At 39.0% G+C, this 26,406-nt stretch overlaps 3 protein-coding genes across 17 annotated transcripts; 2 read left to right on the top strand and 1 right to left on the bottom strand.

Moving 5' to 3' along the window:
* Nucleotides 1–1,820: 1,820 nt before the first annotated feature.
* rmi1 (RMI1, RecQ mediated genome instability 1, homolog) lies at nt 1,821–5,303 on the bottom strand. The gene is made up of 2 exons (XM_081348620.1): nt 5,026–5,303; nt 1,821–4,021 (listed from the first exon to the last, which is right to left on the bottom strand). Exon 2 carries the CDS (start codon nt 3,988–3,990, stop codon nt 2,371–2,373), a length of 1,620 nt encoding a protein of 539 aa, XP_081204746.1. The 5' UTR covers nt 3,991–4,021; nt 5,026–5,303; the 3' UTR covers nt 1,821–2,370.
* Nucleotides 5,304–5,415: 112 nt separating this feature from the next.
* Nucleotides 5,416–18,543, top strand: hnrnpk (heterogeneous nuclear ribonucleoprotein K). 14 transcript variants are annotated; one of them, XM_081349583.1, is made up of 18 exons: nt 5,416–5,469; nt 6,431–6,535; nt 9,717–9,814; nt 9,894–9,950; nt 10,571–10,614; nt 11,347–11,419; nt 12,842–12,955; nt 13,040–13,168; nt 13,252–13,568; nt 13,666–13,758; nt 14,104–14,157; nt 14,283–14,325; nt 15,137–15,149; nt 16,051–16,092; nt 16,544–16,579; nt 17,210–17,271; nt 17,344–17,513; nt 17,589–18,543. In XM_081349583.1, exons 2-18 carry the CDS (start codon nt 6,478–6,480, stop codon nt 17,617–17,619), a joined length of 1,434 nt encoding a protein of 477 aa, XP_081205709.1. In that variant the 5' UTR covers nt 5,416–5,469; nt 6,431–6,477; the 3' UTR covers nt 17,620–18,543. The 14 variants fall into 14 exon arrangements, with proteins under 14 accessions (XP_081205709.1, XP_081205701.1, XP_081205712.1 ...); XM_081349575.1 differs by having other exon boundaries at nt 12,839–12,955; XM_081349584.1 differs by having other exon boundaries at nt 5,428–5,465.
* A 744-nt stretch (nt 18,544–19,287) lies between these two features.
* Nucleotides 19,288–26,406, top strand: qng1 (Q-nucleotide N-glycosylase 1). 2 transcript variants are annotated; one of them, XM_081348851.1, is made up of 6 exons: nt 19,288–19,472; nt 19,685–19,772; nt 21,066–21,408; nt 22,617–22,873; nt 25,659–25,854; nt 26,097–26,406. In XM_081348851.1, exons 3-6 carry the CDS (start codon nt 21,072–21,074, stop codon nt 26,324–26,326), a joined length of 1,020 nt encoding a protein of 339 aa, XP_081204977.1. In that variant the 5' UTR covers nt 19,288–19,472; nt 19,685–19,772; nt 21,066–21,071; the 3' UTR covers nt 26,327–26,406. The 2 variants fall into 2 exon arrangements, with proteins under 2 accessions (XP_081204977.1, XP_081204978.1); XM_081348852.1 differs by having other exon boundaries at nt 19,444–19,568.

Raw genomic sequence — 26,406 nt, 5'->3', positions numbered from 1 at the left:
TATTTGATATTCAAATAATATTACTTGAATAACTATTAGGAATTATGTGTCATTATAAGAGTTTGATATAAATATGTTAATGTTAAATTTTTATTACTATTTATTTATTGTGTTTTTTTTTGTCTTTTCCCCCTTAAATCATATGTAAAAGTGTCTATGTACTTTTTGGTTATTGTTCTAATCATGTGGGTTTTTAGGCTATGTGTTGGTGGGTATTATCACAAAAGAAAAAAAGTAGAAGGAAATATAAGGAATATTTATTGGGGGAAAATATGATGTCTTTAAAGGAACTGTCCATTTGTATAATTGTGTTAAATGTGTTTGAATTGAAAGACATAATAAAGTATATTATATATATATATATACTAAAATATTTGTTATTTGGACATTAGATGTGCCTTATTTAGAATTTTAAACCTGTATTTTTATGATAGCAATAACTGTAAAGGGGTAATAACTATTGTAATGGGGTAAATCAAACGTAGGCTAATATACTGTCAATTACTAAGCTCAGATTCATCTTACCAGTTAAAATTTATACTCTGCTTTTGTAATTATTTATTTTTAATTTTGTGATTTTAACTTCTGCTTTAAAAATCTTTTTTTAGATTGTGTTCTAATGTTCTTCTAATAATCATAAACATGTACTACAGCTGCCAAACAAAACCAGAGAGAAATGTATTCATAAATCTTTAAAACAATCTAATTAAATCTTGGGCACAAAACATTCAGCCAGTAAAAAAACCTGTAGTACATATTGTATTTAGGCCTATCTATCTATATATATAGGTCTATATTGTCTAATTTATCATTGTAGCCTTATTTAAGTTGATTTTCTGTATACTGTGTATTTATTTTTGGACTAATAGTGGTTAATAAAGTCCAATAATGGTATGAGAGAGTGTCAGTGGTAATATTGTGTTCTTGTCGGTCAGTGTTAGAGGATCTGTGTAAAAACTGAGGCTTAGCCTGACAGTTAGCCTGCCCTGGACCAGGCTAGTTTCCCAGCATAAGTTGCCAGGGTAACTGAGTTTGAACTATTTTAAGTTTGCTTTATGAAACCGAATCTACCAAAAATAAGCCTGACTAACCGAAATAAGCCTGGCTTATACTCTAATCTTGGTTTATGGAACAGCCCCCCGGTCTTATACCCCTCGAAAACAATCTAAGCACTGACCGGATCAGCTCCATAGGCTATCTGTGAACTTTTAAATCCAAACTCATCTGTTAGATCTCTGAGGTCTTCTGAACAAAGATTGTTGATGGTCCCGAGATCTAGATTCTTTTTCTGTTGTTGGGCCAAAACTGTGGAATAGTCTTCCGGTTTCCCTCAAATTAGTTAAACTTTCATCAGAATCTGATCCGAAGTTAAAAACCTGTATTTTCTCCCAGGAATAGAAACTGTTCCTAGAGTTTTTGAGGCCTCATCATGGATTGGTGTTTTGATGTACTCCTTTTCTCTCATTGCATTGCAGTCTTTATTGGTCATATTTACTTTTTATGTTCATTTTAGTTTGGTATTATACAGCAGTGGTCAACTACTGTTGTTTTTATTGTGCTTTATAAATAGATTTTGATTTGATTTGAAACCAGCCTGCTAAACCAGGTATGAACGGGCTGGAAGACCAGCTAAACAGCTTAGGCTGGTTTTTTTTTACCCCTGCAAGGCAGACAAGAATAATGCAAGAAAAAAAAAAGAATAACTTACCCACATTTGCAGGAATATGGTCCAGATGCTTCAAATGTTCCTTGCAAAGAGAAGATGCTTATGTGAGACGATGAGAGTTCTAAATTGCATGAGAAGGAAAGATTTCCGGATAGGTAGTAGAAACATTTAATACCATGTATAATACAAAAATAAAACCAATCAAAATAAAATAGAAAAATACAATAGATTAAAATTATATAAGACTTTATACATTTACATAGAGTAAATATTCTAAAACATCTTCTGGAAGGATCTCATTTAAAGAGTTGGAAAGATTTCCTGAGTTACACCTGCACCCTGTTACTCAATATAGTGATACCTCAAATCATCTGATTTATTGGGGAATAGTATAAGAAACACGTTAAAACCTCTCAGAACACTGTAGAAAGCACATAGCAAAAAAAAAAAAAAAAAAAGTGATGTTGAAATTCTTTATTTTTTAAATTGATAAAAATCACAGAAGACATTAAAATGTAAAATCGAACAAAACAGAAGTATTTACGAAAAAAGAATACAATGAATTCTGAAATGTAATATGGAATGCATTTTTAAGCCATTTTCTTGAGACTGAGTGAACCAAAACAATTTATTCCACTCAAATCTCGTTGAAACCACAGACTGAATCAGTACAAACACTGTCAGGTTAAGAGAAGAAGAAGCGCTTACTTCCTCCTCTCTTTCACTCTTTTCTGTAGTTCGGAGAATTCTCTGTCCGAGATCGGACTGGCACTCAACACGACTCCTCTTCCCGTCGGATCCACCTGTACACTCATCATACAGCACATATCCACCAGCTCTCTCTGACAATGCAGGATTCCGCTGTCGGCCTCGCTGCGTCTCGCCGGGTCTTTCCGCAGTTCTCGGAACTTTGTTCCCGAGAAGCCAATGAGATTGGTCAGCATGGCGTCAGACAGATCCACGTCCAAGTACCCGGTTCCATCTGATATGGTGGCTCCCAGTTTCCACGCACCGCCGCTGGTGCGCAAATTTCCCACCAGTGTGACGATGAAAGCTTGTAGTCGGAAAACCTGGACAGTGATGGGCGGCCAACTGCATGCCTGTAGTGTGCAGAGGTACACGGGAACTGGAGCGTCTCGTTCGCAACCAGAAGATGCACCTGTGTTTGTAGAGGAACTTGCACCAAATGTATCCAGAGCTTCTGGATGTAAGGGTAAGGGTCTGCTTTGATGAGGAGTTCTGGAGCGAAAACTCAGAGGGATAAGTTCTTTCGTTTTGGGATGTGTTGGTATCTTTGAGTCAGGTTGCTTGATTTCAGAGTGTTCCCGAGTACTTGGCAAGATTTGCGAATCTATCGGACTCATCACACTGTCCAGCTCCTCTAACGGGATGTCATCAAAGTCCTCAGGAATGTAGTCCATCATATCATCAGCAGGGTTTTGCGGAACATCGTCAAAATTGTCTGGAATACTTCTGAAGTCATCATCTGGGATTTCATCCATGTTATCCCAGTTGTCCTCCCTGGATATGGGCGTCGCTTGCGGACGGAGTTGCGAATGAAGGTGAGACGGTCTGAACGAAGCCTCTGAAGTCACGCTGTCATAACCACTGTCAGCTACCTGATGATCTACCACGGCCAGAAGCTCCCGGTCATCTGGTTCCTCGGCTTGTGGATGGTTCTCCTCAGGCAAACCAAGTGTCCCACAAAGCATTCTGCCTTGAGAGTACATTTCCAAAAGCTGTTCCACCTCCCCACCCAACACCTTCACGTTCTCAGCTTTCAAGAGCAACACCCCTAGACGTACGACGATCGGCCCGACTAGCTGTAGCTTCGTGCCGGGAGCCAGGTTTGTACTCAGAGCCGGGATGGGCCGGTATTCCATACCCTCCAGACTTTGCACTCCATCCGTGAGCTGCAACATCAACACACGCGTGGGCTTGGCCTCCCACGGCCTCTGCGTTTCCTGCGTAACAGCCGAGACTTGATCGTTGGAGCGGTCGGTGCCCCGAATACGCTGTAGTTGAGTGTAGGCGGGCTGGCTGATGTCTAGTAGAGAGTCCATCTGAACACAGTAACAGCCGTCCAGTTCTGTCTTCAGCACCTCCGAAATCCTTTCGGGAAGAACCGGGTGGGCCAGATCCCGCAGGTCAGTCAGCAGCCATTGCTCCAAGACACGCTGATTCAGCTGCGACTGAGGCACGGATTCTCTATCCGCCTCCTCCTTTATCCAGTTCACACAAGCGTCCAGCCAGGCATGAGGGACTTGGACGTGGCATTCGGAGCGCAGCCATGCCTGGGTAACCTGGACTTCACCCACTGACATCCTCTCACTGTCCCAAACACTACAGCTTTACCTTTTAAACATGGAAAGAGGCAAATGTGTAGTAAAGATTTAAACTTTTTAAATTAAGTTAAATTTACATATTTAAATTCTAAGGCTTCCACATCCAATTATGATTAGATAATACATTTTATCTTAAATATGTCATTGTATGATTAAAAAAAATACATTAAAATTATGATATATATATAATTCCAAAGGTTTGGAAACATTTTAAAAGAGGTCTCTTATGCTCAAAGCCTGCATTTATTTAATAAAAAAAAAAAAAACAGTACTAACAGTGTGAAATATTATTACAATGTAAATGAATGGTTTTCTATTTGAGTATGCTTTAAAATATAATTTATTTCTGTGATGCAAAGCTAAATTTTCAGCATCATTACTCCAGTCTTCAGTCTCACATGATCCTTCAGAAATCATTCTAATATGATGATTTATTACCAATCTTGGAAACAGTTTTGGATTCATTGATGATTAAAAAGTTAAAAAGAACAGCACTGATTCAAAATAGAAATCTTTTCTAACAATATAAACATTAACTATCACTTTTTTTAATCAATCAAAAATCAATTTAACACATCCTTGAGGTATAAAAGTATTAATTTCTTTAAAAAAAAAAGAAAAAGAAAAAGAAAAATAGTGACGACCAAACTTTTGAACCTTTTGTATGTTGTCACAAAAGATTTCTATTTGAAATAAATGCTGATTTAAAAAAAAAAAACTTTTTATTCATCAAAGAATCCTGAAAAAAGTAGGTATCACAGGTTATAAAAAAGCAGCACAACTGCTTCCAACATTGATAATAAATCAGCATATTTCTGAAGGATCATCTGACACTGAAGACTGGAGTAATGATGCTGAAAATTCAGCTTTGATCACAGAGTGTGTGCTGAATTATTATTATTTTAAAATACTTTTTCGAAATAAAACCCACATAATTTGCAACTTACTAAACTGTATAACACTACACTATACTATGTACAACATTTTTATGTTTAGTTAAAGTAGATAACTTACCAGAAAATGAGTGATTCCTGTGCAGGCTGCATGGTGTCTACTTTGCTCTGATAAATGTGTTGCGATCATAACCTATAACATCTTTGCCTCTACTACGGATCTTCTTGTGACTCCCTTACAGCGACTAAGTTACATTTTGACATTTCATAAAGTACGAAGAAATATCACAATTAGACTTATCTCATTTCAAAACACAACTGTACTTTCTATGACTTACTAGTCGTGCTGATCATGAAAGCGCGGTCATTAATGATTGGCGTTTCAGTTGACCAATGATTGTCGGTGACGCTGCTGGAGTTTCGGTTATGCTGGTGTTTGGACCAATCAGAGCGCGTATCTTTTGTGGAGGGAGGTGCTTTCATTGGTCCACGCTACATCGCCGTAGAAAGATAGATTTAGTGCGTCATTGTTTTTACGAAGGGGGAGTAAGACAGGAACAGGTCGGTAGGTACATTTCCTGATACAAAAAATAATTGTATTATCGGTTTTACACAGTAAACCAACATATAATAGTGTTAAACAGGTTCACAGTTCTAATTTATCGATGTACGTTTTCGTGCACACGGGTTATTGTCGCAGTTTGCATTATTTCTGTCTGGCTAGATAACTAGCCTCTTCTGTGTTAGCTAAAGGAAGCTAGCAGTCCTAATCAGCTATTTCCTGTACTGTAATTTCCACAGTTTGGCATACGTTGAAGAAAGTGTTGGCGTTGTATTTATTTATTTTATTCTTTATTTCAGCAGGATACGTAGTATCTACGAGTACTGCTAGTGAAAAAATAGGCTACTTGATGGTAGTTAGCTAGCTCGTTAGCCCCCTGAAACTATCTATTGTTAATTAGCCAGGCAGGCAGCTGATTCCGTACAAGATGGCGGCTAATCAATTCTTTTAACACTAATCCTGTGTTTCAAAGCACTGTAAGTTGCATGTCTAGACAACATCGTTAGGAATCATTTGGCGAATAGTTCGTTAGCAACACAGGCGCGTTCTGCCGTTCATAAGCCCTTGTGTTGCGCACAATGCTGTCTAGGTAGGCAGCCTAATACTTTTTGAGACACAACCCAGTTGTAGGTTTGCTTTTAATGTTCTTAATAGTTTCTTGTTCATTTTAGGTATATTGCAGTAGATCATTTTCAGGTTTTTTCAATACTGGAGAATAGTTGCTAGAACATTTAGTTTCAGTTCTCCTTTCAAATTAACACTAACACACACACACTTTTTTTTTTATAATCTCACTTAACATAATGTTTTTCGCTAACCATGCCCCATTGAAAAAGAGAAGTGTTCATTCTGATGAGATTCATAGAATGGTTATAAAAAATAGTTCAGAGTTTAAGAGCTGGGACTAGAATCCTATTAGATCATATGACATTTTCTTTCATGTACTATTTGTATTTTCCCTTAGGCACCTGTTAGAAAAGAGAGAGCATCTCCGCTTGTTGTAGATAGATAATGGAGCCAGAAAACGACCCGCAGGAAGAGGACACTTACAGCAACAATGAGAGTAACGGTAAGATTCTGTGATTTTTTTTTTTTTTTGATTTTTTTTTTAAAGCAGCATAAAATTAAAATGGAACCAATATTTTGAATGTTGTTATTGTGCACTCTTTTTTTTTTTTTTTCAAAAAAATAATGTTAGTCTTCATCCGATTTTCACCATCCACTTCCCAACGGATAAAATCCTGCTTTTTCTTGTGCAGTATCTGGTTTAACCTTTTGTAGCCAGACACAGGGCCGTCGCTGACCAATTTGCTGCCCAAGGCAAGATTTTACCTGGTGCCCATTGCATCGCAACTGATTCCACCTCATATTCTCACTCTAGAGCTGCACGTTTTTGGATAAATTGAGGATCACTTCTAACAAAATAATGTCATTTACTAAAGATTCTGAAAAAAAGTTGATTGCTACAGTCTTATTTAAGTCTATTTATATTGAAAAAAATAAATCAATATACTGAATGAATGAATCAATGCCCCGAGCCCTATTCGGACGGTAATTGTTTCTGATACTAATAATAATAGTCAGAAAATATCATTTCTGTAATGGAGTAGTTTGACCTTTAGACAAAATATGTTTTTTTTAAATCAGGCATTTATAAATGCTTGAGCATTTAAAGTGACAGACGAACACGTGCTTAGAATAAACAGAATGATATCGTCCACTGGTGTGGACGCTAAAATAGTTATCGTTCTGGAATGACGGACTTCTCTTTGGTAACATATGCCAAATTCTCCAGTCATTTAGTCCACTTAAACCTGCAAATTTGCATTCATCTGCCTTTACCATAGGTCTTTAACCCTGCTCCTGGGTCCTGTAGAGTTTCACTCCAACCCTAATCAAACACCTGAACCAGGCTCAACCAGCTAATCAAAGTCTTCAGGGTTGCTTGAAAATCACAAGCTGAAGCAGGTTGAACATAAACTTTGCAGGGCAGTGGGCCTCCAGGAGCAGGGTTGAAGACCTCTGGCCTGCACTATTAGGGGCTTTCGCAATGGAGGAACCTTATCAATAGCCGCGTTTCCACTGTCGGGCCAGGGCTTTAAACGGGCCTTGCCGGGCTAATGGCCTCGGGCCAATAGCACCGGGCATGCGTTTCCACTGTCGGGCCAGAAGCTCCACAGCGCTTCACTAAAACACGCCCGTAACACGCCCATCATTTCACCAACAAATGGAAGTTTTATCAGAAAACTAATCAGAAATCACTGGAAACAGCGTTGAAAACAAACCCGATAAAAGCGGCCGTTTGCTAGCTTTTTTTTTTGTTTTTTGTTTTGTTTAGCAGCTACTTGAATATTTAAAACCCAAGCATCGATGTTTTACCACAGGTTTACAATAAAAAGTGATATTGATGATCATAATGAATTAATTTATGTAAAAATTGCACATTAGTCACTCAGAAATAAATTACCGTTAGGTCTATTTCACAAAAGAAAGAGGACACACTTACTTTTTCAGTCGCGTCTGTTTCTTTATCTGGTAACTTAGTTACAGGACATATTTACATCACATTTAGAAAAAATTATAATTTCTACAAATATATGCCATACGACCTGAGGAGCTTTAGCACTCTCTCGACTCCCATACAGATATTTTCAGTCAGAGAAACAGAGGAAGCTCCCGAAAAAAAAAGTTACTTTATTTTTTGATAGTCCGGTTTAAAGAGACGAGACGTAGGCTATGACAGATAAAATAAAAACATGACTGTGATAGCCTTTAAGATTGGTCTGATTTCTTCAAGCGTTCGCTATGTTGTTGTTTTTACTATGCGTATCTTCAAGCGTTTACTATGTTTACTATGGTAACGGCTAGCGCGCATAGTCTTTTGCATCACAAACAGAAGGCATTCAAACATGAACGCGATTTAAATTATTTTATTTTTAAGTCTTTAATGCTGACAGAATCATCCGGCGCTGCCGTCTCCCAACGGTAAACTCCTCCTCTGTTGGTAACCACTCCTCTAGCCCGAGCTGGCACGCTTTGGCCCAAGGTATTCGACGGGCCAGAAATCCTGGCCGTTGGCCCCGAGTAAGCCCCGATCAAGCCCCGGAAGTGACAGTGGAAACGCGACTGGCCCTGGCCCGACAGTGGAAACTGTTTGTATCTGGGAGCAATTTTAGTTCTATGAAACTCCTTTTGGGGAACTAAATTAGCTCCTACTTCAGAGTCGGGTCTAACTTTACACAATAAGAATTACCAGTGACGTAAGTGTACGCCGATGGGCCAAACGCATGCGCAACACCAGCACCCGCCATTTTACAAAAACAAAATGTGTACACAGTTTATAGCCTATATTTTCACTCCACTAATGAACTCTACTAACAAGAAAAACAGTGATAAATGGACCTCTATACCTTTAGGCTAAGGAGAAAATCCAATGCAACTTTGCGGAGACCAAGCGAAACATGATTATGTATTTCTGCAACATTGGGCATCAACCGCATGGTAGAGATGCGCGGTTGGCGGTTACAGACGCGGATAAAACGCGGATCGGGCTGATGACGTGACGAAAAATAATAATTAAATTCGGGCGGGTGGCGGTTGAACCAATCAAATGATTGTTAGGCCTGCTGGTATAAAATGAATTGCACTGTCTGCCTGAAAAAGACGTGCTCTCTTCCCATGCAGTAAAAATGAACGGGAGTCTTCAGAACAGGCTCGTCCTAGTCGTCACCCTGACATGACAGTGCGTAGAGTTAATTAGCCTATAATGTGAATGACTTTTTATTTTATTCGAGCTTTCTTTCTTTTTGCAAAGAAATACTAGTGGTGGAAACACGGCTTAATTTCCTAGAACTACCCGGTTTCGAAAGCCCCTATTGAGTGCCAAGCCCACATCTCAAGATCCAATTAACAACCAATGCATACCCTACATTTACCCAACCAGTATTTTTCTTTTTCGATAGTGTTGCACTCTAATGCAGTGTTTCTTAATCCTGTTCCTGGAGGCACACCAACACTACACATTATCAAACACACCTGATTCAACCCATCAGCTCAATAGTAGAGATTCCAAGACCAGAAATATATGGGTCAGATAAGAGAGACATCCAAAATGTGCAGTGTTGATGTGTCTTCAGGAACAGGGTTGGCTCTAATATATGTCACAATTCAGAAGAAAAGATCTGTGGCTAGTTCCGGTTCATTGCAACTTTTATGTGATAAATGTACGTGTTTTGCGAATGCCGTTTCAGGGAAGCGTTCTGCTGAGGATACCGAGGAGGACATGCCCCATAAGCGATCACGAAACTCTGACGACATGGTGGAGCTCAGAATTCTGCTACAGAGCAAAGTAAGTCCCTGAGTTTCCCATCACTTCTGAGTTTCGTTTCTCCTCTTGTACCTCAATGCTGATTGGATCTTCTCTGCAGAATGCCGGAGCGGTGATCGGAAAGGGTGGGAAGAATATTAAAGCTCTGCGCACCGATGTGAGTACTCGCTTGTTTAGTTTGCACATTCTCACTCTTTCCACACACACAAACTGTGGTAGATGGAGCTCAGATGTCTGTAGAACTGGGTTATAATATGCTAATGCTAGTATGTATAAAAAGCACTTTAAACTCATCATCCAAGAAAAAAAGATAGATTTTGTGGAACCAAGGCAGTTTGTGTTACAAAAACAGTGCTGTGTTATAAACACCCCACATTCTACTGTACTCTTTAGTTAATTGAAGAGTATATGAATCTTTGATACTGGCTAAAATAGTGTTTGGCCTAGTACATATTCTCATAATCTGTTCCTCTCCTGTTCTCCATTCTCCTCCAACATTATGAGAATTGAAAGTCACACTGAAAGTGTTTCCAATTAAAAAATGTATTCCTCTTCCACTCCCTCTCCCCTTTTCCTTGTTTTTTGTTTTTATTTTTCTGTTCATTTTTGGCCAATTCCCATATTCCGGATCGACTCGTACCGCCCACCTGCGTTGCCGCCTGACCTCCTGACTCCCTGGTTGGCCACACCCATAATCGCGCCCTTCCTATTGGGCGGCTTACTTGATTGACATCCGTGTGCTTGATTGCTCTGGGTACTTGGCCCCGCCCCCTGCAGTACAATGCCACTGTGTCAGTCCCAGACAGCAGTGGGCCCGAGCGGTACGTGCCACTCAGATACTCCAACCTCCAAGTCATATCAGCTCTGTTACTGCCAATATCAGAACTGTTTTAACATCCTTAATGTACAATCTGCTCCCTTTCTGCCATGAAACATGAGTATGATGCTGCCATGACGAGCAATATGAATTTAAAATGCTGTTGTGCTATGTTCAAATGCCTTTTCTGTCATGTAAGGAAGCCCTTTCCCACCCTGTTTCCCTCTCCGACTGGGAAATGTCCTTCTTCCACAGTTTATTTTAAAGGTTTCTTGCTAAAACAAGGCTGAATTTAGTTATTTATGGTGAAGGGGCAGTGCAAAATATATTTTCCCCCTTTTGTCTGTTGCATTGTTTTACTGTGGCATTTGACTTTGACCCCCCCCCCCCCCCCCCCCATCTATCTCTGCTATTTCTCTCTCTCCCTTCTCTACTGGATTTGGGACCTGCTTCATTCATTCTCTCTGCACTTTTTCACCCCTCTATCCGTTTCATATCTGACCTTCCCTGTATCTTCACGTTTCAGCAACGGGAAGGAGCTTCAGTTTGTTTTTCTTTGTTTTCCTGTGTTCTCCACTCCCCTTTGACAAAGGAGTGCATGACTCTCTTTGGGGTCTGTTCCCCCTCACATTTAAATGTGCTAAAAAAAGAACTGACCGTTTTCTTCAGGCTGTTTGTGTCTCTAATATACGCTCTCTTCTCTCTTCTCGTGGAATGCAATTCATTACATTAACAGAATCCTAAGCGTCAGTGCTGATATTCCCACGGTAGCTGAGATATTGCTGAAGATCATACCTACTCTAGAAGAGGTGAGTGTTTTTTCTTTTCTTTTTTTTCTTTTCACAATTCATATGAGATGGAAGTAGGAGTATACACATTTATTTTTGAGCCCTGCATGTGCCCCAGACTGTGATGTACTAGCAGCCAAAAAAAACAAAACAAAAAAAATAGCACAGAAGCCTGAATGACTTGTCATGTCATAAGCTTTCATCATTACTGATCTCATGTGTGACTTGATTTTCTTCCCATTATTGGATGTGCAATTTTTAGATAAATGTTCATGTTACATATTTTGGTTGCATTTGTAAGTTAATAAAAATGCAACTGGTTGTGTAAAATAGGCATGTAATATCATAATATAGATATATCAATCGATTTACCCCTGAATCGTAATCGTTTCACAGAATTTGAGGTATCAGCAAATGTCGTACTGCTGGCTATGAGAATCAATATAATATCACATCGTGATGAACTGTCAGATTTACACCCATATATATTTTTTTTTGTTGACCAAAGTATATTAAAAAATATTGTCATTTATATCAGCCACCCACGGATGAGAAGTTGCACATTCACTGTAGGGCTGGGTAAAAAAATATTGATTTCTCGATTTTAATAGATTCTTATTTTTACGAACTGATATCGATTCTAAAATCCCAAGAATCGATTAGTCATCCTGTTTTCTGTTGTTGAATGAATGGAACATTGTAGCGCACATCCCATCCAATAAATCGCAGTAATCTTTGTGCTTTGTTACTATTGATATGAAACAAAGTCTCAGATTTCAAATTACATCCATTTTCTTATGAAATTCAAAAACATAAATACCTTTTTGGCGCTGTGGCGTGAGATCGCTCTGGCGCAGCTCAGCTCAAGAGCAACAGAAGCACATGATCTTCTCTTCCGCCTTAATAAATAAACATGAATGAGGATCTGAAAGTGTGTTAAAAGATAGAGTACAACTTATCGAAACCCATATCATGTCACATGGAATCGCTCAATCAGTGTTTCAACCATGGAAAGACTTCAGTAAAACAGCTTGTAAACAGTCATGTAACTTCACATTTACCTCAGAAAAAAATTTATATTTCATTTAACTTTATTATTATAAAATAGATGCTGTAAAAATAGTGTAATTTAAGTGTTTGTATACAAATCACTTAATTTTTACCTTCAATATTATAGTAGGCTAATGAAGGCTATAGGCTACAACTGACTCCCATAGTTTACAGCATTAGTTAAGAGATTTGTTTTCCTTGAGAAAATTTGCCATGTATTGTACCTGATATCCAAAATAATCAATATTGAATCGAAATTGAATCGAATTGCAAGCTTGTGAATCGAAATCGAATCAAATTGTGACATTTGTGTTAATACCCAGCCCTAATTCACTGATATACTGTTACTGTATACTTAAATGGCACCTCTGATTCTCTGATTGGTTGGAGCAGTATCAACATCATAAGGGGGTGGACTTTGACTGTGAGCTGAGGCTGCTCATCCATCAGAGTCTAGCTGGAAGCATCATCGGCGTGAAGGGTGCCAAGATCAAGGAACTTCGTGAAGTAAGACACTAAGATGAGAATTTTAACTATAAAATATGAATTTTAAAGCGCTGATCTGTGCTGATCAAAAAACTTCTGTTCTAGAGCACCCAGACCACCATCAAGCTCTTTCAGGAGTGCTGTCCTCAGTCCACTGACCGTGTGGTGCTAGTGGGGGGCAAAGCAGAGCGGGTGGTGCAGTGCATTAGGACCATGCTAGAGCTCATTGTGGAGGTCAGATTGACACATCATTTGTCAGTGCTGTTTGTCACGGTGTTGTTAGACATGTTTCTTATTACCTCTCTCTCTCTCTCCAGGCTCCCATTAAAGGTAGAGCTCAGCAGTATGACCCTAACTTTTACGATGAGACCTACGACTATGGTGGCTTCAGTACGATGTATGAAGAGCGGGGCCGTCGGCCAATGGGAGGCTTCTCTTCTCGGGGGCGTGGCAGCGGAGGAGGCTTTGATCGAATGCCCCCCAGTGGAGGTCGTGGTGGCCACCACATGCAGAACAGGAGAGACTATGATGACATGAGCCCACGCAGGGGCCCTCCTCCACCCCAAAGAGGGGGAAGAGGAGGGGGTCGTCCCCCACGAAACATGCCCATGGGACCCCCACACCACAGGAGAGGGTGAGTCACTTCAGTCTATCTATATATTTATTCCATTGAAATATAAAGACTGGAATACACTACATGCCTTTTGCCTTGATTTTCCCCTTATTTGCAGTCTGGACAAGTCAACTCTAGTTGCTGGAAGTCAGAGCCAGTCTGCAGATTTTGGGCAGTCGGCGTTGACAGACTTCACAGAAAAACGCGTAGTGTATGATGCGCACAGAGTGTCATAGGATAGCACACATCTTTGAGCCGATTATAGAACATTCGTGTTATGTTCGGAACGACTTTAAACTAGTTCAAAGTTTGAACAACTTTGACGTGAAAGTCTGTTAGTTTGTAATCCTCAGTTGTTTTGTGTGATGTCCAGTTTTTCAATAACTGTAAATTTATAGTTGTGTAGTGTATTCCAGCTTTAACATAAATAGGGTCTGAAAAAACGTTAGAATGTTTGTTTGGTTTTTGCCTGGAGTTTTAATTTTGGTTTATCGTTAAGTATTGATTTATCTTCTTGCTGGATAAGTGTTTGAATGCTGTGTTTCTGACTTTACAGCGATGACCAGTACTCCTACAGTTCCCAGCGTGGCCACATGGAAGAAAGACGGCAGTAAGTTCTTCAGTTGGATCAGTGCTGTTCAAGATTTCCCTCGTTATCAGCTATAATGCTTTCTTGTGTTGTGTAGCAGTTAATCATTGTTTGCCATATTTGTCGATTTCCTTTTTTTTCTCCAGTGGAGAAAGACGAGGACGCAATGATCGTTATGGAGGCAGCATGGTCAGTATTCAGTCTTTTTGAAATTTATTATTTAGTTCAGTTTCAAGAAATGACTCAATCTACATTTTAAAAACCACAGGCCATGCCAATTAGTCACAATGAGATATGGCCAATTCTCAGTTTGTCAAATGGACAGATCAAATTCTCCAGCAAGAATTTGTCAGTCATACTTGGTAAACTAAAGGCCTGTTCACACCCGGACGAATTTCACGCGCGATATTCGCCGACGTTTAACGCCTCGTGACTAAACAAAGGGCGCCAATGTGAGTGTGCACACCGGCGCGGAAAAGCGTCGTTTTTTAAAAAACGCCTCGGGTTCGTTTTTTTTTGCCATCAAAAACTATCCGACCAATGAGATTGGCGCTTTTGTTCACGTGTCTGGAGCTTCTGAAGTTACAGTAAAACACAACTTGGGGGCGCTCAAACACAAAACGGTCTTGCCTAGCACACATACGTAACGGCGAAGAAGATATACACCAAGTAGCGTCTACACTGCCGGGAAGAAATAAGACGAGGAAGATGCAAGGCAATATGATTGTAGAGCTGCTGGTCTCGTTGGTGTCGGAACATAAAGAACTGTGACAAACGTGACAGCGACTACAAACATCTTGATAAAAGAGAACTGTTATGGAGTGGTTTCTGTTTTATATTAAGCGCCATCTAATGTCAGGGAATTAATTGTGGTGACGCATGATGTTTGAGTAGCTAGGTGCCTTGGAAATAGTTTTTTTTTAACTACTTAATTAACAAGTCATTTGTGTTTGAGGTTTTTGATTCTCACCCTTCTGTTCTGTTCTCTCTTGCTTTACAGAATGATGGATATGGTAAGCTATTCTTTTAAATATGGTTTATTTCTTTGCACGTGAATTTTTTTTTTTTTCTTGAGGAACATTGTTCACCCTTTGTCACCTTTCAGTCTCACCAAAGTCTCTGAAATCTGTCTAACTTATTCTGGCTGAGTACTGCACACTTAAACAGATATCTGACTGTGTGAAGCAACTAACCACAATTTTATATGTTGCATGCTGTTTAGGGGTGGGTTTATCTAAAATAGTTATTAAAAAATAAGGAGACTTGATTGGGGGGGGGGGGGAATTAGATGGAAGGGGAAATTATATTTCAATGCTTTTCCTTTCTCTCACCAAAAAAAAAAAAAAAGCATTCTCTTACTAAAGTATAATGCTAGTTTTTCCGTTCGAGAAACTTGCATTCCCCTTAGAAACTCTGCATTCACTGAAATATGTTTTTCTCTCCCACGACATGAGAGTGAACGCAAGTTCCTTGGGGATAGGAAAATGTTTGTTTTTTTTGTGGATGCAAAAGCATTATTTATTTATTTTTTCAACCATCGTCACCATGTCCTTTTAGGGGCTCTGTAGAGTTAATTCAAGTAAACCGGACACTTTGACATTCAAGACTATCAAAAGAGTGGCCCAATTTACCTATCTTACTGTACAGGGGTGGTTTTTGATAATGCAGTGGGGCTGCCATTTACTATTATTAAAAATAATATATTTTTTAATGTATGTAAAAATGTCTAATTAAATATAATGATTCGATATAAAATGAAATAACAAAAACAAACATTAAACTTTCACTGTGTGTTCAATATTTAAGCTCACTGTTTGGTTAAGAATAAATTACCAGCTTATCTACCATAATTTTGCTGCATATAGTTACTGTAGGCTACTACAGTTTTAAACATGGATAAATGGTTATCAACAGGGTCGCTGAAAAGGACAAACGCAGAAGTTTCTCCGTCTACAAGTAAGGATAAATCTGCAGCAACGACTGACATCAAAAATACTAAAAATATAGCTGAACGAAGAAAATAGAGTAGCGACTACCTAGCGCTAGTCTTCACGTGTGGGAGCGGAGAACAGGCAGGAATTAAGATTTACATTATTTAGCTTATTTTAGTTTTACTTTACACATTATTTTATCGGAATAGGCTTCAAGTCAAGCCTGATCTCTGTTTGAAACATTTTTCTCTTTAGCCCGACATACAGTGCAGTACATTTTTGCAGTGTTGAGCAATGTTAATTTCTGGAACGCAATGGCCAGTCAGAGGTGTTTAAGCTAGTCAGAATCCACTAACCGTTCAAAACACCAGAGTTTTTCATTTCCGTTAAAATTCCTGCCGTGAGTTGGGAAAGGCAGGGAACCGCTGCTGTGCAGTGAAGATTATTTACTTGTTCTTTTTTGTTTCTCAAACCAGACAATAATTCATCTTGGGATTCCTCGTATCAGTCTGGTAAGTACGGCACCCTGTTATAATAAGACAGGGACACACCAAACCCATGGCAAAGAACTAGCGCTGATGAAAGCCGACTGGCGTCGGGGCAAAAAAGTTGTGCTTGAACACTGTACAGAATACGCCCCTGCGTGAGAGGACACGACTCTCATACCAGCTTGTGGAAGTAGACTATTACAAAAAGGGAAACTGGAAGATCCAGAACTGTGGAAATACAAAGCAAGCAGCAATTTACCAGTTTACACCAGTATCACTCACTACAGACATGTTGTTATTAAAATAATCCCCTGTTCAAATGAGATGAAATTACAAGAATGGCAAGTGTGTTCCCTCTTTACTCCGTCGTTTGTTTGCTTTTGTCAGTTCCTTTTTTTTATTTTTCTCGTTTGCTAATTCGCTAAGCTGAACAGCCAATCTGCTGATTTGACATGCAGAATGAGGCGTTAAACCACCAGCGGTGTCCGACTAGAGCCAACGGTGCTGAACACTGAGAAAAAACTATGCAGACCGACGCTCAAAAGCGAGCCGACCATCGGCTTGGTGTGTCCCAGGCTATAGAGGCCATATATTCATATAGACTCATTCATAAATCTCCCATTATGCTACATTTCACTCTCTCCTTATGCTCAGGTGGAAGGAGTAGTTACAGTGAAGGGCCTGTGATCACCACACAAGTGACTATTCCTAAAGATGTGAGTAAATCCCTCCTGAAACGGTACGATTTACACATGCAACGTGCATTTAACTCCTGCTGTGATTCTCAGCTGGCCGGATCGATCATCGGTAAAGGGGGTCAGAGGATCAAGCAGATTCGCCACGAGTCTGGAGCGTCTATCAAAATCGACGAGCCCCTACAGGGTTCAGAGGACCGCATCATCACCATCACAGGAACCCAAGACCAGATCCAGAACGCTCAGTACCTGTTACAGAACAGGTATGTTACAGATTGAGTGATCACATGGCAGTGGACTGAAGCGTTATGTTGCTGACTGATCTCTCTGTTCTTCAGCGCTCTACACCTCTTGGGACGCCAGAACTAACCAGCCCTTCTCAGGATATCCATCCAACTGCAGCTCAAGTCCTCGTCACCGCGTGATGGCCTGACACTTCCCTGTCTGCCACCTTTGTAGGAATCCCTCATAGAGTCATACGAGCCCGAGCCCTCTGGTTGTCCTTGATTGTGGATTTTGTGGGAATGTTCTTTCTTTTGGTTGTTTTTATATTAATTTTATACGGGCCAACTATCGCTTCTCAGAAATCTTGGATGAGCAGAAAGCTGCTTTTCAACAGGACGTTGTTGTTGTTGTATTTTCCCTTTTGGAGTGAAGGTTTTATGGGTAAGGAAAATGTTCCACTATTCCAAAAGCTTGATCCAGAATGTACGCATTCACACCCCGCAAACCCACCGCCGGTGTTTTTTTTTTTTTTTTTTTTTTACTCTGAGTGTTCTAACTGCATTTGATAGAAAATAAAATGTAAATATCCAATGATTACTATGGACATATGAATATATCCTTTACACTCTGTTTCATTCGTGTGATGTTTTCCTCAGAAATACAGATATTTTCACCAGGTACTGAAGGCTTGCAGTACTTTTTTTTTTGTATGTCTTTTCTCCTGTCTGTTGCTGGGTTTTTAAAATCTAGTGTTTAAAAAAAAGAAAGAAAAAAAAAAAGTACTCTACCTCTGGAATTTTTTGTAGGTCTGCCATCCTAAAAGAAGGCTCGCAATCATTGTATGTGTTTTTCTTTTTAATAAGAGAAGAAAACACAAGTGGATTTGAAGTTTTAGACTATATTTGTGTCAGAGCAGGATGGTAATTCTCACTCTCCCTTTCTTTGTTTTATTTTTCTTATCTTTATTTTTTTACTCAAATTTTCTCTGAAGTTCTTCAACCAGGCACATTTGTAGAGTTTGTCATTTGTCTGAAATAATAAAGGAATTGCCATTTTTTTCCAGTGTGATTTGATTTGATTTATTAAACCGTGTCAATACAGTTAATGTCCAATCCCCTCTACAATTAAAATGATCATGCCTAGATAAACATTAAAAAATTTAAAAGACAAATACCAACGTGTGTGTGTGTGTGCATTTTCAGAAATCCAAATGAGACTTTGATTTACAGACTACTGGCATGTACTTAATTCAAAAAAATTATGTAACTGGCTGTTTTATTTTAATAATATATTGTATATTATATTTATTTTAAAATGTATATAAACATACATTCACATGTATGCCTAATATGTAGTTATAGTAAGTTATATAACTCAAAAACAATATTTAAACCCATTGCAGTACATTTAAAATGTTGTCCTGTGTTATTCAATTTTCTCCACATTTATGCAAGCATTGCAAAATGTGACGTTAAATGGTTGCCTCAGACAATTTTGCACTTTGGTCGACAGTAATCTTGATGGTTTCACACCTTGTTTATGATAAAGAAGTTAAGATATTGTTTTACAAAGTAGTGTAATTATTATTATTATATGTATTTATATAGCATGTTTCCCAAGCTCAAGGCCGGTTCACAATAACAGTAAGGAACAAACAGTCATTTTACACATTGTACAAAAACTACTCTCTATACATGGCAAAATAAATCTGATAATGTTAAATGTCCCGGTTTGCAATGTTTTATAGCAACATTCAACAACCCGAAATAATGTGTTTGCGCATTTTCGCGCATCTATAATCAGCTTGAAGCCAGAACGGCCAGACAAAACCCGCATGATGTTGCAGCCTTCACGTGCTATCGGAACTATCGTAAATACTAGTTTCCTAGTTATTAAAAATAGGACATGAACGCCCTCTCAAGTCACGACTACAGAAGTGGGAACTGGAGAGAAACTGATAGCACGTGAAGACACGAGTTTTAGCATTAAAACAAGAGGTAAGAAGTAGCTTGGCCAACACGGACATTAAAAGCTACAGCGGGTTTATTTCCAAATTCAAATTGGTACTATGTGCAATAGGTGCGAGGAGAAAAGTCAGTAAATCTGCAGTAAATAAACAGCAATTATGTACTTTGTACCGAGAGACATTCTCACACAGACCCTCCTCTCTCTCCTCACACCTCACTAATACTGTAACGTTATATTCCAGGTCTGAAAGTTCAAGTAAGATTGCTCGACTACACTATTTAAAAGGACTTCAATTTAAGTGGCGACGATTTTTGGACACGGGCTTTTCAGTAAGTACAATTTAAAGAGGCACATGACACAAAATGCAACTTTCTTGAAATGTTTTGAATTATGATAAATATTACAGTTGTTGGAAAATGGTCATACAATAAGGATTGAGTCATCTACAACATTTTAGAAGAATGATTCAATTGCTAATGTTTTAATTTTTGAATAACACAAAGATGGAATAGCATAGGCTACTAAGTTACTCAATTTCTGCAGTAGTAGCCTATAACTTTCCTGTATGCATGGAATATTCAGATGACCTGTGCATTAAAGGGATAGTTCACCCAAACATGAATATTTTGTCATCATTTACTCACCCTCATGTTGTTCCAAATCTGTATGAGTTTCTTTCTTCTGTTGAACACAAAATATATTTTGAAGAATGTTGGTAACCAGACAGTTGACGGCACCCATTGACTTCCATAGTATTTTTCCCCCTACTTGACAAAAGTCAAGTCAAGTCACCTTTATATTTATATATAGTGCTTTATACAATACAGATTTTTTTTTCAACTCAGCAGGATAAACAGGAAAATTATGATTGCTGCAAACAGAGTTCAATTCTACAGTGAAGCAGCTCTAAAACAAAAAATAATGACATTATTCAGTGTTGATTCAGTTCAGTTCAATAACTGTAAAGTTCATCGATTATGAAATGAGTTTGATTCAGCTATAAGCAGTGCAGTAGTATGTAATCTGAATTACTTAATCAGAATCGAAAAATTAAGTACTTGTTATTAGATTATATTAAATTTTAAAATACTTGTATTCAGACTACAGTTACTTTTTTAATTTTGAAATTTAATTACTAAATAGCTTTTTATTAAATTCACAAACCTCCTGCAGTTCCATCACGAACTCCAGTCTGGGAAACCCTGGCATAAAGTAATGTTTAGTGCACTTTATATTGTTGATAACAAAGAATGGAATGTATTTTCTTTCTCCTTGTATTTGTATATCAGTTTGGTACAATATTAACCTATTCAATTCAATGTGATAAACGAGTTAGGTCAAATGTAATCTAAAACGTAGTTAGATTATATTACCTAAAATTGGTAATGTAATGGATTACTAACTGAAATTTACAACAATAGTGTTGTTATTCAGTTTGAGTCAGTTCAATGTTGATTCAATGTCGATGTTGCAAAATTCGTCAATTATGAAACACTGTTGAATCGGCTATAAAGCAGCTCTGCAGAAGTACAGTGGTGTCATCATCCAGCACAATTCAGTTCAGCTTTAAGTATTCAGTTGTGAACATAGCCAGAGTCTCAAAATGTTTCTTCCCAAAACAGAAAACAATGGAGGAGCCACTGTCCCCTCGAGAGTCTGGTCAGTTTGTGGCCGAGCGGAGTCGAGATGTGTTTGTGGATGAAGATGGTGTTAAACGTGTGGCGCAGATGATTTATGAGCTCCGTGACAGCGAAGAATTCACAGCCAGCGGCTGGAAAAAGATGAATCCGCTCGCACCTTCACCAGACTCAGATGATGCCATCAACTGGGTGTTTGTGACAGATACCATGAACTTCTCTTTCTGGCCTGAGAAGGAGGAGGAACAGTGTGAGGTCACGTGTAGGGGAAACACCTACCGAGGGTACATGTTTCTCTGTGCTGCTGTGACCAGGGCTATGGATGAAGGTGACTGAATATGTACACTATATTGCCAAAAGTATTGGGACACCCCTCCAAATCATTGAATTCAGGTGTTCCAATCACTTCCATGGCCACAGTTGTATAAACTCAAGCACCTAGGCATGCAGACTGCTTCTACAAACAGGAGCTCAGTTAATTAAAGCGTGGCATCATGATAGGTTGCCACCTGTGCAATAAGTCCATTCGTGAAATTTCCTCACTACTAAATATTCCACGGTCAACTGTTAGTGGTATTATAACAAAGTGGAAGCAATTGGGAACAATAGCAACTCATCCATGAAGTGGTAGGCCACGTAAAATCACAGAGCGGAGTCAGCGCATGCTGAGGCTCACAGTGCGCAGAAGTCGCCAACTTTCTGCAGTCAATAGCTGCAGACCTACAAACTGTGTGTGGCCTTCAGATTAGCTCAGGAACAGTGTGTAGAGCTTCATGGAAAGGGTTTCCATGGCTGAGCAGCTGCATCCAAGCCTAACATCACCAAGTGCAATGCAAAGCATCAGATGCAGTGAAGTAAAGCAGCCGCCACTGGACTCTAGAGCAGTGGAGACGTGTTCTCTGGAGTGACCAATCACACTTCTCTGTCTGGCAATCCGATGGACGAGTCTGGGTTTGGCGGTTGCCAGGAGAACTGTACTTGCCTGACTGCATTGTGCCAAGTGTAAAGTTTGGTGGAGGGGGGATTATGGCGTGGGGATGTTTTTCAGGGATTGGGCTTGGCCTCTTACCAGTGCACAAAGCAAGGACCATAAAGACATGGATGAGTTTGGTGTGGAGGAACTTGAATGGCCTGCACAGAGTCCTGACCTCAACCCGACAGAACACCTTTAGGATGAATTAGAGCGGAGACTATGAGCCAGGCCTTCTCGTTCAACATCAGTGCCTGACCTCACAAATGCGCATCTAGAAGAATGGTCAAAAATTCCCATAAACACACTCCTAAACCTTGTGGAAAGCCTTCCCAGAAGAGTTGAAGCTGTTATAGCTGGAAAGAGTGGGCCGACTCCATATTAAACCCTACGGGTTAAGAATGGGATGTCATTAAAGTTCATGTGCATGTAAAGGCAGACGTCCCAAAACTTTTGGCAATATAGTGTATCTCTCAGAATTTAATTCCTTTTCATTTTATAAGAATACTTTTTATGGACTGTGAAATTTCAACTCTATGATATGTGTATGTGATGTCTGTATTTAGGAGTGCCCATTACGAGCCCTGCCTACTTCTCTCAGATCAGCGAGGCCCAGCTGGCGAAAGTCCTGCGTTCAGACAGCGCTACTAGCATGCCCATGCTGAAAGAGCGTCACCAGGCGCTAACAGAGGCCGGACGAGTGCTCATGGAGAACGGTGGATCCTTCCGGATGTTCATGAGTCATTGTGAGAATGATGCAGAGAGGATGGTGAAGTATATTGTTCAGAATATACCGTCATACAGAGATGAAGCCACGTATGAGGTAAAAATATTCACATCAAACATTTAAAATCAATAGTATAATTTCAGTTTAGCCATTTAAAGCATGGCTTTTGAAGAACTTTAGTTAAACTTGCTTAGCTTTCACTTGCATGTTAGATGCCTTGTGAAAAATAAGCTTATTGAATGTGCACTTGTAAGTGTTCTTCAAATCAAAGTGTATTTAAGAAAAACTGTCATTTCAAATATAATTTTAATGAAATAAAAGTCCACTTAAGTGTTCTTAAAGTACACTTTTCATAATCTTTTGTTGTGCTTTAAAGAAGACCCCTTTTCAAAGTCTTGATTTGGTTTTTGCGGTCTACTAAGAATAGTTTTTCATGCTTGAATGTTCAAAAAAACAACTTATTTTTCACATATTTGACATTGTTGCAGCTCCTCTCTTCAAGTCTGTCAGTAACGCTCTGGAGTGCGTTTCCCGAAAGTATTGTTATCCAACTATTTCCAATTCAATTTCCATTAAACTCTATTGGTAACGACGGAACTTGCGACCATAGTTGGCTTTGGGAAACGCACCCCTGTTTAGTTCCTGTCTCTATGAAGCTCCTCCTTGCGTGAGTTTAAAACTAACTCAATCAGGCCTCACCCCTTTTTTGCTTATGCCTTGGATGGGAATTATTTAAATGAGGAATATTGTGAGGTGTTCGTTCCCGGGAAAAAAAACTACTACAAGGCTACAGTGGAGGCGGTTCAAGGAGTTCAGAAACAGTGACACTGATATAGAGAATTACTGACTTCGTGCTTTCTAAATTTGCAGACCTTTTTCATGCTCAAACAGCAACATTACATAATAAAGTTAAAAAGTCCTCTTTAAATATGTACACTTATGTGTTTACTAACAAACTATAGCAAATGTAAAGTACTTGATTTTTTTTTTTAAATGTACTAAATTACAACTTTATCATTATAAATGTGTAATTTCAAATATGTATGAAAATACAGTTTAAATAGAAATTACTTTATATTTTGTTTACTCGAATGATTGTCAGTACATTTGGCATTATCCATATTTCAAAAACAATAGAAGTAGTTATGAAATGACATAAAGTACTTAAGTCCTACTTCAAAAAAGCACTCTTAAGTTCAACTAATTGCATTTAACGTAAATGTAAACTACAATACATTTTCAATAAATTGCAAATAATATGCAATTAAGAGTCTGGAAATATTACATTTAGTCTTTGTACTTAAGTATATTCTTTTAAAGTGTCCCTTATGCTATTTTAAAGGCTCCTCATTTTATTTTTAAGGTGTCCTAAAAGAAGTTTACATTACATGCACCCAAGATCAAACAAAACTAAATTTTTCTCCTAATATACATTGCACATAGCCTCATTTCTGAAAACGGTTTGTTCAAAGATTCAGTCTCTCTAACCCCTCCCTTCTGAGAGCTGCTCTGCTCTCATTGGTCAGATGGCCCAGTCTGTTGTAATTAGTCTGTTGTGATTGGTCCGTCGCTTACAGCACGTGTTGGAAACGAAACACCCATTACCATATCTGAATTTCAGCTCTGGATCTTCCTCAGTGCTTGATACACTAATACAAACAGTCACGATGGTGTTGGCTTTACCGTATCAATTAAGTGCAGGAAACAGCATCTTCTCAACATGTCAAAGTAGATTAATAGTTTGTGGGCAGCCAATAAAGACCATAGGCTGGCATTAACTTACGGGAAGTAGGAATTCATACTTTGCAGTCACGTGACTACCATGGATACCTGGCGGGCAACAAACGGGTATTTTCAACGTAGATGTCCTGTAGTTCCAGGTCTTTCTAGTAGCTATCAAGTCTGTTAGCGAGCTAGCTGCATAACTATGGACAAGTATTAACTCCAAGATAGCTAAATTGTGTAAAGCAGACAAGGTTTTTTAAGATAATCGAGTTATAATAATTCCTCCGTAAATAATCTAGCTCTAATGTTGGGTCATCTCTGGTTCTCATTGAAAACCAAAGATATCACAAACCTCAAAACAACCTATCACACACTTTTGTTGTTGTTAGCAAAAGACGACAGCTGTTACTGTGCGTTCACACCGACACCGGCAAGAGTGTCAAAGTGCCCAGAAGTCATTCATTTTTAATGAATTTTGTGAACGTACAGTTAGACTCATAACACAAACAGCTGACTCGCCGAACCAGCTGGTGGTGTTGATTGACGAACCTACAGGGTAACTTAAAGACACGATGAATTACATGATCATACACCCATTGTATTCAAACAAATGTTGAAATTACCTTTGATGGAGTGATGGAATGATCACTGCACAGACGTGTATACTGTGAAGGTTGCTTATCTCATCCAATCGCACAACAACTATCTGGCATCATGTCGTTTACACCTCAAAACACCAACTTTTGTATAGTAAAACTGGCGATGTCCTGGCAAGATCCTTGATTAGTTTACTGGGTTTCGTTGCTGGAGAATGACGATCTTGCCCGCCAGCCAGTACTTGTGACGTCACGTGCAAAGTATGAATAGAATTACTGACGACTCGTTTCGGCAGATCAGAATCCATTCTTTCTTTTAGGAGAAAATAACTTTATTTGTCGTTCACTTTGATTTTTAAAACTTTGCAGACCTTTTACATTCACAGACAGCTATAACACGCTTTATGAAAGGTAATATCTGAAAAGAAGCATAATAGGGGAACTATAATAAAGTATATTATTTCTGTAATAAGCACTCTTTTTAAAAGTATTCTAAAGTGTACTTTTTCACAAGGTATGCCACGTCATGACATATATGTAATATTTTGTTGATATTGTAGGGTAAGAGGATCTCGTTTTACAAGAGGGCTCAAATCCTTGTGGCGGACGTGTGGGGTATCATGGAGGCCCGAGGGGAGGGGAACATCCCCAACCTTGACTACCTGACCATGTTCGCTGACTACAGGGTACCACAAGGCCTCGTGTACCTTGGGGCTTTACGCTACTCTGATGCCCTAATGAAGACACTGAAAAACGGTTTGTTGTGCCTTTATTCTAGTTGTCCTATTTATTTAGTCTGGAGATTTTTTGTTAAATCTTTAACAAACCTTTGTTCAGTTTGAAAGACTCCAACATGCATGTGATTATGCGTGAATTTCACAAAAATATCTTTAGGTCACATTGCATTGAAATATGGATTTCTTGACAGGTTTTGTTTGATACATGATAGACAGATACTCTTGGCAGTATTGTTGTAGTGATGATTAGTTGTTTCACAGGTGAATTGTTGAGCTCCGGTGAACGGCGAGAGGTGGAGATCAGGGGTTGCTCCATCTGGTGTGTGGAGAGAATCCGGCACCATCTGTGGAAGCTTGTGGAGGAGAGAGATGGGAAGAGCTGTCACATCAACTCTGCTCTTATTGATTTTTACCTGTGGCCATATGCTAAAAAACACCACAAAGAAATGGCTCATATTCCAATACATCACACTCGCTGCATCTACTATTGACAGCATCATCTTTTTTTCCCCACATTCTTTTTTGTATCATGCTGTTTATACCTTTAAATAAAGTTACAAGTTAAAGTTAC

Source organism: Scardinius erythrophthalmus (genome assembly GCF_964197995.2).
Source record: "Scardinius erythrophthalmus genome assembly, chromosome: 20".
Classification (NCBI taxonomy): Eukaryota; Metazoa; Chordata; class Actinopteri; order Cypriniformes; family Leuciscidae; genus Scardinius; species Scardinius erythrophthalmus.
The sequence above is the reverse complement of the archived record's forward strand: the minus strand, read 5'-3'. Positions and strand labels throughout refer to the sequence as shown.

Bases quoted from the DNA above. Each gene is read 5' to 3' on its own strand.
- rmi1 (XM_081348620.1), bottom strand. From the start codon at position 3,990: ATGTCAGTGGGTGAAGTCCAGGTTACCCAGGCATGGCTGCGCTCCGAA.
- hnrnpk (XM_081349575.1), top strand. From the start codon at position 6,478: ATGGAGCCAGAAAACGACCCGCAGGAAGAGGACACTTACAGCAACAAT. The intron at 14,158-14,282 runs GTAAGTTCTTCA...TTTTTTCTCCAG, and splicing joins CACATGGAAGAAAGACGGCA to TGGAGAAAGACGAGGACGCA. The intron at 16,580-17,209 runs GTAAGTACGGCA...CCTTATGCTCAG, and splicing joins GGATTCCTCGTATCAGTCTG to GTGGAAGGAGTAGTTACAGT.
- qng1 (XM_081348851.1), top strand. From the start codon at position 21,072: ATGGAGGAGCCACTGTCCCCTCGAGAGTCTGGTCAGTTTGTGGCCGAG. The intron at 21,409-22,616 runs GTGACTGAATAT...GTCTGTATTTAG, and splicing joins GACCAGGGCTATGGATGAAG to GAGTGCCCATTACGAGCCCT. The intron at 25,855-26,096 runs GTTTGTTGTGCC...GTTGTTTCACAG, and splicing joins AATGAAGACACTGAAAAACG to GTGAATTGTTGAGCTCCGGT.